Source organism: Pseudochaenichthys georgianus, unplaced genomic scaffold (assembly GCF_902827115.2).
Source record: "Pseudochaenichthys georgianus unplaced genomic scaffold, fPseGeo1.2 scaffold_499_arrow_ctg1, whole genome shotgun sequence".
Taxonomy (NCBI): Eukaryota; Metazoa; Chordata; class Actinopteri; order Perciformes; family Channichthyidae; genus Pseudochaenichthys; species Pseudochaenichthys georgianus.
Genome location: NW_027263060.1, coordinates 165739 through 178500, shown reverse-complemented (window position 1 = coordinate 178500; position 12762 = coordinate 165739). Strand labels below are relative to the sequence as shown.

Genomic DNA, 12762 nt, shown 5'->3' with positions numbered 1-12762 from the left:
AAATAATGTATTATATTACATTATTGCCTCTGCATTGGATTATTATTAGAACTTCATAATTAACTACGTCTGAAAGCAAGTCTAGGGCAAATAATTGCAAGTCTCTTCAGTAAGAATGTCACATTTTTAAAAATAATTTTTTTTAGAAAAAGGCACATTTTAAGGTAAAAGGCATATTTTGACAAAAAAAGTCAAATTCTGAGAATTTTTTTTTTTTTTTTAGAAAAAGGCACATTTTAAGAAAAAAGGCATATTTTGACATAAAAAGTCAAATTCTGAGAAAAAATCTAATTTGAGATGCATTGTGGGACATGTCGTTTATGGGCAACGTGCTTCTGTAAAGTAGCATGTAACTGTATAATAAACATATTATATTCTTTGCAAGCGCTTGTGGGGCCACATAACATGAAGTCCACATAAAATGAAGTCGCGGGCCGAGTGGTGGATGGCTTGGAGGAGTCTAAAATATTGTTTAGTGAGTAAATTGAGTTCTGGTGGGAAGTGATGTGATGTAGCTAGCTGCGTGCTAGGCCCCGCCGGACAGGTGGGGGGATAGCTAGTTTTGCGTCTCCCCCTCCCCCCGCCAGCAGGGTTACAGGGTACTGGTTTTAGGGCAGGCACCTTTGCCTTTAACAGAAACTGATTAATGTTCATGCCTTATGTTGGAACATTTTAATAAATAAAGGACAATAAGGGTACCACTGATAAAGTGGGATTTAAGACAAACAACAGTCTCTAATTGCACACACATGCACTGCACCAAGCCATAGCCATATAAGGAGACCTCCATCGTAATGAGCATTAGAAAAACGGGATATTCGGTGAGGAAAATACGAAATATTCCAATCATGTTGTTGCATTCTTTACTACATTCCCCTTAAGGAAAATAGATCTTGAAGCTTAATGGTATGAAACAGGTACTTATAGGTAATTAAAAACTATAACTTATTCCCATAGCACAATTGCTTTCCAATATCACAATAAAACATCTTCATAATAAAGAGTTAAATAAGACAAGTTGCTAAGAATGCAGAAGTTATGCCTTTGGCTCTATATTTCCTTTTTAGTGCCTAAAGCTCTTTTCATTAGTCAATGTTAAAGGTGGGGTAGGTAAGTTTCAGAAACCGGCTCAAGATACACTTTTTGTTATATTCCATGGAATGCTCTTAACATCCCGATAGCAATGAATATCTGAAGTGCTTTGACAAAAAATCCATAAAAAAAATGTCATCTGTAGAAGCCGTAAAACTGTAAAAAGTACAACATCCATTGGATGGCCTACCTGCCTGTCAGCCTTCCATCGGGGCACAAACTTACCTCGTGCCCTCATTGGTCATGTGCGCGTTCGTGTGTGTTGGAGGAGGGGCTCTGTGAGGAAGTGGCAGATTTTCTCCGGTTGTGTATTTTCAAATTCTAGCGATCTCGATCCGGTTTCTCAAACGTACCTACCCCACCTTTAATGTTGGTGGTTTGGAATTTAAAAAATATATTTTCAACTTCTGTTGATTATTCAAATAAATATATACTTAAGCAACGACAGGCTGTGGTATATGCTCATTATATCACAGCTAAGGGGCGTGGTTCGGCCCGACGCGAAGCAACCCAACAATATAATATACAGCCCAACGGTATACTGTTTTTCTCAGACGCGGAGGGATACTGACTTGATGTGAAAAGTAACTTACAATTCTACCCGTGGTATACGCTCAGTATATCACGGCTAAGAACCAATCAGATTGCTTGATTTGACTTGTCCGTTTTATAAATTGTTTTATGCATGAATAACAATTTTGCAGAAGATAAAGTAATTGTTATTGTGATTTTAGTAATGTGTTTTTTTTACATGTACAGCACTTTGGCTCCACCAAAAATCGCTTTTAAATGTGCTTTATAAATAAAACTTGATTTGAATTGATTTGAAAAGATCAAGTTTTAAAAATACAGATGTTAATACTACGAAAATGGCACCTTTTTTGTATATGCAATTCATAAAGATGAATATGTTTATATAAAATAAATCTTGATCCCTAAAGATGGATACATGTGATATATGTTGACTTAATGTGAAGGAATAATTGTATCTGATTAGTATTGTCTTTTCAGTTATTAAGAGAACATCATGTCACAGAAAACACAGATGCAGATCAGCCAAACCAAACAGAACTCAGGGGACGTGATTTCACCGCAACTGAAATCCTTTCACACTAACACACACATTTACAAAGCTATGAAATGCGAGCTCAGATCAGTCCTGGGAAACACTAAAAAAACGTATTCAATAAAGTCCCAATAAATATGCATTTTCAAAGTCATGGTTAGCTTCTTACCATGCTCTTTCTCTTCTTGCTGTTTATCCACTTTAATGTTTTGGACTCACTGGTGTTCACAGGAGCCTGCAGAGCGTGAAGACTGTCAACCAGCAAGTGGAGCGATGACAAACACGCTGCACAAACAACTTCCTGTAATATAGTAAGGGACTGCTGGGAGTGGCTCAACTGGTTTATTCCCTCAGCTTCATTGTCTGATGTTAGCAGCCATTGTGCCTTTGTGCCTGTTCATCATGGGGAACAAAGCATATATTTTCACAGAGAGAACAATAGGTAGATTTATCATAATCAAATAAAAAGGTACTTTTTAACGTTTGCCTTGGGGGGCATTCTCTGGAGGTGGCCTTAGCAGCAATACCGGTAAAAGATTAGACAATACCCAAAACACCAGAACTGACTCAGTGCTGAGCCCAGTAACACCTATTCAACCCTTATGTTATGTTCGGGTCTCCCGTGACCCGTTTCAAGTTACAATTATATTATAACTACGCTCTAGTTGTTTCATGATATCCTCCACAACAGCTATATAAACACGACTAAATCAGATCAAGATTCATCTTTGTCTTTAGACTCCCCAGCCCCTCCCCCTTCATTAACTGTAAACATTTTTTCTCGACACATGCACCTGGTCTCCCCTCCCTCTGCCGCCCTCCCTAATGAATTATTAGAATTAAAATGGGTTTTGTTGTTGTTTGTTTTCCAGCAGAGGATGTTGTTTCCATGGCGGACTCCACGATTACGACCGAGGACATCGAAGGAGAGCTGAGCAAAATTGAGTGGTTAATGTGTACGTTGCATGTTACTGCCGTAGATGTGTTTCCGAGCCGCTCCGATTACAACGAGAGTTACAACGAGAACGTGACGTCATATTTACACAAGACCAATCCTTTCTAGCCATAACCCACCGGCTGTTGTTGTGCCTGCTGTGACGTCAAGTTACTCCGTTCTCCGCTTGTAATTATGCCGAAGCTTCAAAGTTGTATTTATCATCTGAATTTGCGAAACAAGTTTAATATTCTGAAAGCCAAGACTTTGTTTATTTGAAATCAGATGAAAACAAACTGTCACGGACCCTGCCGTGTTATATAAGATTGCTATACGCCTTACATTCATAATTTCAGCAAGAGGGAGTGGGCAGTGCTGCAGAAGAGCAGAGTGCGAGTGAGAGGTGCCGGTCATCTTCCCTTTACAAGCTTCAAAAATGTATTCATCGTGGGATTTTGGAAATAAAAGTTTCATATTCTGAAAGGCAATACTTTGTTTAGTTATAATCAAACAAAACACCCGAACACCGAAAAACTACTTTTTTACGCAAATCCACGTTTATTTTGAAATGAGCCGTTGTGACTTCCGACTGATTTCGATAGAGCGGGTCGCATATAATTAACCCATGTATGGTGTTCGGGTCTGTGGGGCCCGTTTTAATTATTCAGCTAAAGAAAAATGATATGATAAATAATTTGTTCAAACTCACACTCAATGGCCTTGGCTTATTTTTTGTGAAGAACATACAGTATATCAGAACACATTTTCAATGACCACCCACTGTACACCCCCTCTACACATTTATATTACATACAGGATGTTTGGGTCTGGACCCGGGGCTAACAAAAGTGTGGAAATTGTAGGTCCTATGCACCTGTCTGGGCCTTTTGTGTGTGTGTGTGTGTTAGTGTCATGTGTATTACTTTGTGAGGCCACTTCACTGGGAGAACACCAACAGTGTGGGGCCCAGATGCGTTTTGGGCAACCTGATCTCACCAGAATGCGTGACTCCACCACGACTCCTTAACACCACAATGCGTGGTGGAGTCACGAACTTTGTTACATTTACGTGTCTGCACCACGCAAACAACCCCAATGTAAAGTGAATGAGGCTCCTTTGTCGTGGTGCACACACGCATTTCTACAACGTCCCGCAGTGAGCTTTTATTCTATACAACGTTTTTTAAATCTACTGTATAGCTTGTAGTAACTCACGGGAGGCTTCTTTTATTTTATTTGTATTCATAATCATTTTTATTTTTCGTCAGAATGTAAAAATTACATTAGTTACGAATTTGTGTTCTCAAAAAACAGTGCATTGTGTGTAATGCAACTGTGATTTTTATTAAATTAGTTAGTTTTTAAGGAAGGCCAGAGCTTCAGCTGTGTCAAATAAATTGTTCCCTTTAGTTAACGTTTTTTAAAAGATAATGATCATGTCCCCTGTATTGTATTACGAGCGTCCATTCCCATTGGATAACGGAGAATTTTACACCCGGAAGTAAGTAGCCTATTCTCCTTACTGTCGATTGATTTTACAGTGATATCTGCACTACTCATCGACTAAGAAACACCAGATTATCCTTGTTGATTACACAACATTGATAGGTTTGAATTGTGTACAATGCTTTTGTATTTTTCCCCTTCGATTCGGAGAAACAAATATTTTTTCGGAGTTTTTGGATGGCAGAAGACACTACACTACCCAGAATCCTCAGCTATCGTTTGGGACTACACCATGTGCTTAGCTTGACAAACCGGTGATCAGTCCTCAACCTCTTTGATTGGTTGACCTCCAACTGCATTCCATATGAAAAAAAAACGTTTCGTAAAAGAGAAAATCGCACCAATATAAATCCATGTACTGAGGTGTTTTAACAATTCCTTATATTTAATCCCTTTCTTTAACAGGCACCGTATTAACATTTAATGTCACATTTTGTTTTTGCAGCTGTGGCATCGATCATGGTGGTTGCACAAGTGGGCAGGTCAGAAGGGCCGCTGAGACTCTGGTAGCCACCAGTTTCACAGAGACACAGAAACAAAATGTGGCTGCCTATATGTGCCGTTCAGACCTCATGGCAGATACACACTACAGGATGCCAGGGCCTTCAGCTATAGTGGCCACAGCTGTCCTGTTGGACACCCTGCCTGGGTATGTTTCTTCACCTTACATTGACATAGCACATCACCATGACATCAGTCAGTTGTCCAATTTCTAATATGTTGAATCATATTTTCCTCTATTTCACAGCTTGTTGCAGGCATCAAGCCTTTAAGTATATCAAGTACTTTTCAATATTGTGGAGATTGTTTAACTTGACTTTCTGTCTGTTTATGGCTTTAGTCAAACTCTCTCTCTGTGTGACTTTCCTCCCCCTCTCAGGTAAGGGTGTGCATTGTGGGTGGGGGTCCATGAACTCTCTGAGAAGTCACTCACATGCAAATATCCTCCAATCAGTGTGGTGATCAACACACACTAAGGGTTATGCATTGTGGGTGGGGGTCCATGAACTCTCTGAGAGAGTGAAAGACAATGGAAGTCACTCACATGCAAATATCCTCCAATCCCCATCTCAGGTGCTGTGGGGGTTCTGGATTTGGAGGTATCAGGTATGTTCTGAAAGTATTGGACCTTGTTAATGCAGCTGGCTTCTGTAGCCAGTAACACATTCATGTCGTTTATCCTCATAAAATACTCATATCTAAGCTTTCCAGTTTTAACTTTTCTTCACAAACACTTAGATGGTTAGAATCATATTTGTTTAACCGATCTCAGCATGTGAGAGTTCAAAATCATGAATCTGCTGACCTTCATCTTTCGACAGGGGTCCCACAGCCAGCAACACATTCATGTGTGTTGATATCTGGTAATAACTAACACGTGTGTCAGTTAACCCGAGATCTCAACATTCACAGACAGTCTGTGTATATTACTTTTTTTGTTAAATGTCCGTCGTTTTGGACTGTTGAAGGTTCACACTTTTCCCCACCTCTGCCTTACACATCCTCCCACACTTGAGTACTCCTCACTCGGACTAAACTCCTCCATGCACATCCACCAGAACCTCATGCCCCTGGCTTGTTTTTTTGTATTCAACATAGACAGGCTGGTGCTGCTGTTTCTTTAGGTAAATACTAGGGATGTGCATCTCCATCACTGAGGCCGATGCGATGCGCATCTCGATACGTTGCCACGATACGATACATTAACGATACATTTGAAACACCAGGCGATGCGATACCATACGATTCACCCCTGTTGCGATACAGTTCGATACGATTTGATTCAACATAATGCGATTCGGTGCGATACGATGCGATTCAACACTATGCAAAAATAATGATACTTCAATATGGTACGACAGAGGATTTTTTGTTTTATTCCTTATATGCAGCAAATCATACATTAACAAAAAAGTGCTTTACATATTTGGTACTGCACATCCCATCATGCCGTTTATTTTTTTACCTTTAAAAGCTCTCCAGAGTACAGTACAATTGTATAACACCTCACAGTTAAACAATGTAAGGATGCATTGCTCATGATTAACAATGTGCAAATAACAGCTTCCATGGTGCCATGCCCATACAGCTGCCAGCCTGATGTGCTTAACACTCATAGGCTAACTCACCAGTGAGCAGAAAGCAGTGGGTTCTATAACAATAATGAATACAAATAACCTCTTTCACAAACAGGTATTTCATAACTGCTTACAATAAGGAAGACATTTAAATTATTATTGGCCGTCACAGGCTGCTGTAAACTAAACACCACTCTCTCTGACAGAACACCTCACTGAGTGATTTAACTCATAGTCTAACTTTCAGGTTTCTCTTTTCAGCCGCAGACCCCATGTCGCCTCTTTATGTGCGTCGCTAAGTTCCTCGTACTACTTGTGTACTTTAAAGTGGCTCGGCATCGTTAACAATTTGCGAGCGATTTTTCAAGTTGACCGTCTGTAGTATATAGTGCCGCGCACATATACCATCAGGACGTTACTGATGGGGTGCGGCTGCGGAGTGATACTACTGTGTGTATGCAAGCCCGCATCTAGGACGGATCTATGTATCATGGCTGTAGACCTGTTAAGTAATAAAGACACCTCATACAAAGGTCTACGGATACCTTATTACTCTCCATGACCTGCGGTCAGCTATATAGCATAAAGGACTATTACACCGTCTTTCTTGAACAATCCGAAGCGTTGCCAAACGTTTGATTTGTAGGTATTTTTCGGTGCGCTGTGTTTCTCTTTCTCCTCAACTTCCGTGTGTGTTGATAACTGAGACTCTCGGCCTCCGTAGTGGCGAAGCAAATATCAAAGATCGTCTCTGCTGATCGTTGACAAGATGAGGGGATTTTATATGAATGAATCGTTTTTTTACCGATGCCAAGACGCTATGCAATCGATGCATCGCGAGTTCAACCCGGTTCAACCCAAACTGTAGCCGATGTGCACTCTTTCAACCGGTGCACTCGCATCTTGAACGTTTATGCCGGTGCACCGATGCGAATCGGTGAATCTTGACATCTCTAGTAAATACACATCTGAGTTGACAAATATGACATGTGGGGTTCCTCAAGGCTCCATCTTGGGGCCTCTTCTCTTTAACATCTACATGCTACCACTGGCTCAGATAATGAAGAACAACAAAATAAGTTACCATAGCGATGCAGATGACACACAAATGTACGTAACAATTTCACCAGGAGACTATGCTCCAATTCAAACACTGCGTAAGTGCATTGAACAAATCAATGACTGGATGTGTCAGAACTTTCTCCAATTAAACAAAGATAAAACTGAGGTAATGGTTTTTGGAGCCAAGGCAGAACGTATAAAAGTTAGCGCTGAGCTTCAGTCTGCAATGTTCAAAACAACAGATAGAGCCAGAAATCTAGGTGTAGTCATGGACTCTGACCTGAGTTTCAACAGTCACATTAAAACAGGCACTACATCAGCCTACTATCACCTAAAGAATATATCTAGGATTAAAAGACTAATGTCACAGCAGGATTTGGAAAAACTTTTCCATGCCTTTATCTTCAGTAGACTGGACTACTGCAATGGTGTCTTCACAGGTCTCACTAAAACATCTATTAGAAAGCTGGAGCTGATTCAGAACGCCGCTGCTCGAGTCCTCACTAACACTAAGAAAGTGGATCACTCCTGTTCTGAAGTCTTTACACTGGCTTCCTGTGTGTCAAAGAATAGATTTCAAAAATACTGCTGCTGGTTTATAAAGCACTGAATGGTTTAGGCCCAAAATACATTTCTGACCTCCTGCTAAACTATGAACCATCCAGATCTCTCAGGTCTTCAGGGACTGGTCAGCTTTCTGTCCCCAGAGTCAGAACTAAACATGGAGAAGCAGCGTTCAGTTATTATGCTCCAAATATCTGGAACCAACTCCCAGAAACCTGCAGGTCCGCTGCAACTCTGACTACTTTTAAATCCAGCAAGAAGACTTTTCTTTTTGTCGCTGCTTTTAATTGAACTATTCATATCTTAAACTGCACGGTAACTTTTATCCTTGTACTTTGTCTTAATGTTTATTTTATTAGCTTTTCTTTTTTAATGCTTAATGTCTTTCATTTTTTTTGTAAAGCACTTTGAATTGCCTTGCGTTGAAAAGTGCTATATAAATAAACTTGCCTTGCCTTGCCTAAAACTAACCTGTCTCACGACGGTCTAAACCCATCTCACGTTCTCTATTAGTGGGTGAACAATCCAACGCTTGGTGAATTCTGCTTCACAATGATAGGAAGAGCCGACATCGAAGGATCAAAAAGCGACGTCGCTATCAACGCTAGGCCGCCACAAGCCAGTTATCCCTGTGGTAACTTTTCTGACACCTCCTGCTTAAAACCCAAAAAGTCAGAAGGATCGTGAGGCCCCGCTTTCACGGTCTGCATTCATACTGAAAATCAAGATCAAGCGAGCTTTTGCCCTTCTGCTCCACGGGAGGTTTCTGTCCTCCCTGAGCTCGCCTTAGGACACCTGCGTTACCGTTTGACAGGTGTACCGCCCCAGTTAGGGTTAGTCTCATATACTTCAATCAAAGATATCCGGAAAGCTGAGATTAAGACCATTCCAGGAACATCAAGCATTTCAAGATTTGAGTTTCTGGGACCAAAATGGACTTGCTAATATGTAAACAGGATTCTGCATGTTACAGAGATATATGATTCAGCAACTTCAAAGTTTATTTTCTCGAGGACACTTTGTGCAAGATAGATGAGACAATGCTTGCTGCGAACAACAGAGTCTCGCCTTTAATTACATGTCTGCCATGTGTACTTTGAAGCATGTTTAGGGTAAATTAGCAATGGTTATATTATGAAAAAGTGTGAAAGAAAAAGTGGGGTTTGAACCAGTGCTCCCTTGATCCGAACACTAACGCCCTATCCACTGTGCCACACGCCTCCTCATATCAAGGCTTAGGGTCATTCAATCGTGACAATAAACACACAGACAGTCAGGTTAAACCAGGAACACATCTGTATTTTATTGCAACATCTCAATGCATATTTACAACTATTTCCAGCTTTGTTTTGCAGCTGTACAGCAGGAAAGAGCCACAGACAGCTTCGTGTTGCATATCTTAAATGCGTAAAAAAAAGTACTAAGTTATAATATAATAAACAATATGCTAAAAAAAGATAAAAACTAAAAAAGTTACATAATTTTCAAAGATATGAAAGATACAGGAAGGAAGGACATGCGGTGCATTACATTGCATTCAGTGCAGCAGCTTGTCGCTGAAGGTGCTGCACAGGGAGGACAGGCTGTCTCTTCCGCACACACTGGGCTGTTCATCCACCTATGCAGTAGCCTACTCATCCAGCCAATCAAGGTGCAAGGCCTCTCCTCGGAAAGATGTTCTGTTCACTCCGTAGTTGAACTTCAGTTCAGTGTCCACTTTGATGTCCCTTGTTGCTTTGAAGAGGATGGTATGCACGTCCTCATCACCCAGCCTCAAAACAACACAGAGCGGCTTGATGTTCGGATGCTTTGATGAATGGTTTATCTTGCGGCCAAATGTTTCTACGCCATCGTGACACGGGCATGGCCACGTTTGTGCATCAATGCAGAGGGCCTCCCCACCAGCGTTGAAGAAGAACAAGTAACCGGCTTGGTCTCCTTGGTCCTTCATCATCATTTCCCCTTCAGCTTTTGTGATGACCTTTCCATGGTAGTCACACACTATGTCACCTTCAGTGAAAGGTGTTGTTGCAACAACTCCTGCGATAAAGAGAGCATAACATATCGAGTTAGATGATGAACGGAATAAACTTTGCAAGTTGGCACACTTTTCAAAACGCTATAGTGCTAATTTGAGTGATACTATTTCCTCACTTGTCTTACCTTCCCCCTTTTGTCCGTCAAAAGATTTGATGGCAAGGCCTTTCCACTTCTGCAGAGAACAACTGTTCAAGATGTTCTGATCACTCTCAATGACGTATTTGAGGGCTGGTGTCCACTTGTCCAAAATGTCTTGCGCCTTGGGACAGTTGGACGTCCACCCCTCCTTGCTAATGAGACGTTCTATCTTTCCGCCTGATGGCTTCCGATATGTGAAGTATGCTGAAAGAAAGGATACGATACATTCAGTCATGAATTTGCGACACTGAATACAATTGCCAACTTTTAATGATTGCAATACTCACACAACAGATGTTCCTGTCGATCGGCATACTGGCCTTTCCGCCACCTGTCGTAGTATACACGGTTCTCTGAAAACCCTGCTTCGACCCTCTGCTTCTTTGTTGGTGGCTGGCAGTCCCTTGAAACAGGAAATGTCTGTTGAAAGTCAGAGAACTCTTTTCCTGACATGCACGAGCCGGGAGAATCAGTTTCGGTAGGGAGGCGACGCTCAGGAGTAAAGCTGTGAAATAGAGGAAAATATGATTCAACATATTAGAAATTGGACAACTGACTGATGTCATGGTGATGTGCTATGTCAATGTAAGGTGAAGAAACATACCCAGGCAGGGTGTCCAACAGGACAGCTGTGGCCACTATAGCTGAAGGCCCTGGCATCCTGTAGTGTGTATCTGCCATGAGGTCTGAACGGCACATATAGGCAGCCACATTTTGTTGTTGTGTCTCTGTGAAACTGGTGGCTACCAGAGTGTCAGCGGCCCTTCTGACCTGCCCACTTGTGCAACCACCATGATCGATGCCACAGCTGCAAAAACAAAACGTGACATTAAATGTTAATACGGTGCCTGTTAAAGAAAGGGATTAAATATAAGGAATTGTTAAAACACCTCAGTACATGGCTTTATATCGGTTCATACCTTTCATGGAGTCGCAAAAGGTCACTTGAGCCACTCGTGATCTGTGTCCCTCTGGCAGACAAGAAGAAACAGTCGCATTCCCCTCTCACAAACTCAGGGCGAATACATTCATAGTACCCCTGGTACCACTGTGGGAACAAGGAAGTGAATTAATTGACTGTAACACACTAAACGCTTTGCGTAATAATAAAACATGCTGCTGCTTAATAACTTACAGCTTCCTCCTCCAACGTTAAGGCTATTGTTGCAACATGCGTGGCCCCGGTTTTGTGATTCTTGATGCCAATCAGATATCTTCCGTCAGTGAGCTTGCGGTTCACCCACTCTCTTACCTGGAAAACAATGACAAATTAAAATGCATTCATGTCTAAAAAAACTCAATTAACAATATATAATATACAACATGTCTCTATTTACAGCACTTTCCCCACGTTTCAAACCCTTCATTCATAAATGCTGAAGTCACACTTACAGTCATGCCTTCAACAGCTGCTGGTCGCTGAAAGTGGCGCAACATCATCACTGCTTCACAGTAGTAGCGGTACCACGTTTTCTCAGTTGGCGAGACCACTATCTTAGAGATAGCCATCCTGTTGTAGATGTCCAAGAACCTTTTCTTTCCACTCCGCAGAACCAGGTTGCAGTCATGAACGGTGGGCATGCCGTCCACAATTCCATCGCATCTAATCAAAGAATAAAAAGGAGAAACAGGTTGTTTATAATAGTCAGGATTGTACTAGGAGAAAACATTAAGTACACCACAGAAGGACAATACAGGATGAATAGTAAAGGTAGAACATGTACCTCGTACTGCATGCGTTCCCTGCATGTTTCCTTCCAACAGGTTTCCGCATGGTTTTCAAGTAGTCGATGTACTTCTGAATCTTATTCCCGTCTTCATTCATATCGACGCTCCCTTTCACGTACTGCAGGAACCTGATTATGTTCTTCATGTAATTGAGGATAGTGGCTGCAGACAAGCCTGAGTTGTTTAGGGCACTCATGTAGTCCATGGTCTCTGTTGTTTTGGTCATGAATTCTAAAGTAGGTTCTCCTTCCGGCTGCATATAGCGTAGGAACCGGGACACATTGTCCACCTTTGAAGGAAGTTGAGAAACAATTGTTAGCATCCACATCTTGTAAATAAACTAGACAAACTGAATGTGCTGTGAGTTAATATATCTTACCTCCTGTTGGCAGTTCTGGACCTGTAGGGCGCCAATCAGGTGCTTTTTGAAGCCCACAAGAAGCTTGCTTTCCGGTGGGCACTTTTCATACATGCCGCCAGCTTGCATGGCTTCTCGCACAGTGCCCATGGAACGGCTTTGAAAATGAAGGACATCATAATTAAAAACAAATCTG

The 12762-nt window shown here is 41.4% G+C and overlaps 2 protein-coding genes across 3 annotated transcripts in view; one reads left to right on the top strand and one right to left on the bottom strand.

The window, feature by feature from the left end:
* LOC117442892 (uncharacterized) overlaps positions 1-12762 on the top strand; it is a 91904-nt gene that overhangs the window by 8943 nt on the left and 70199 nt on the right. The gene's annotated exons all lie outside the window — the stretch shown is intronic.
* On the bottom strand, positions 9616-12720 carry LOC139433479 (uncharacterized). Its single transcript, XM_071202508.1, has 9 exons — positions 12588-12720; positions 12205-12497; positions 11873-12083; positions 11616-11732; positions 11401-11528; positions 11085-11288; positions 10768-10985; positions 10466-10684; positions 9616-10342 (listed from the first exon to the last, which is right to left on the bottom strand). Exons 1-9 carry the CDS (start codon positions 12714-12716, stop codon positions 9933-9935), a joined length of 1929 nt encoding a protein of 642 aa, XP_071058609.1. The 5' UTR covers positions 12717-12720; the 3' UTR covers positions 9616-9932.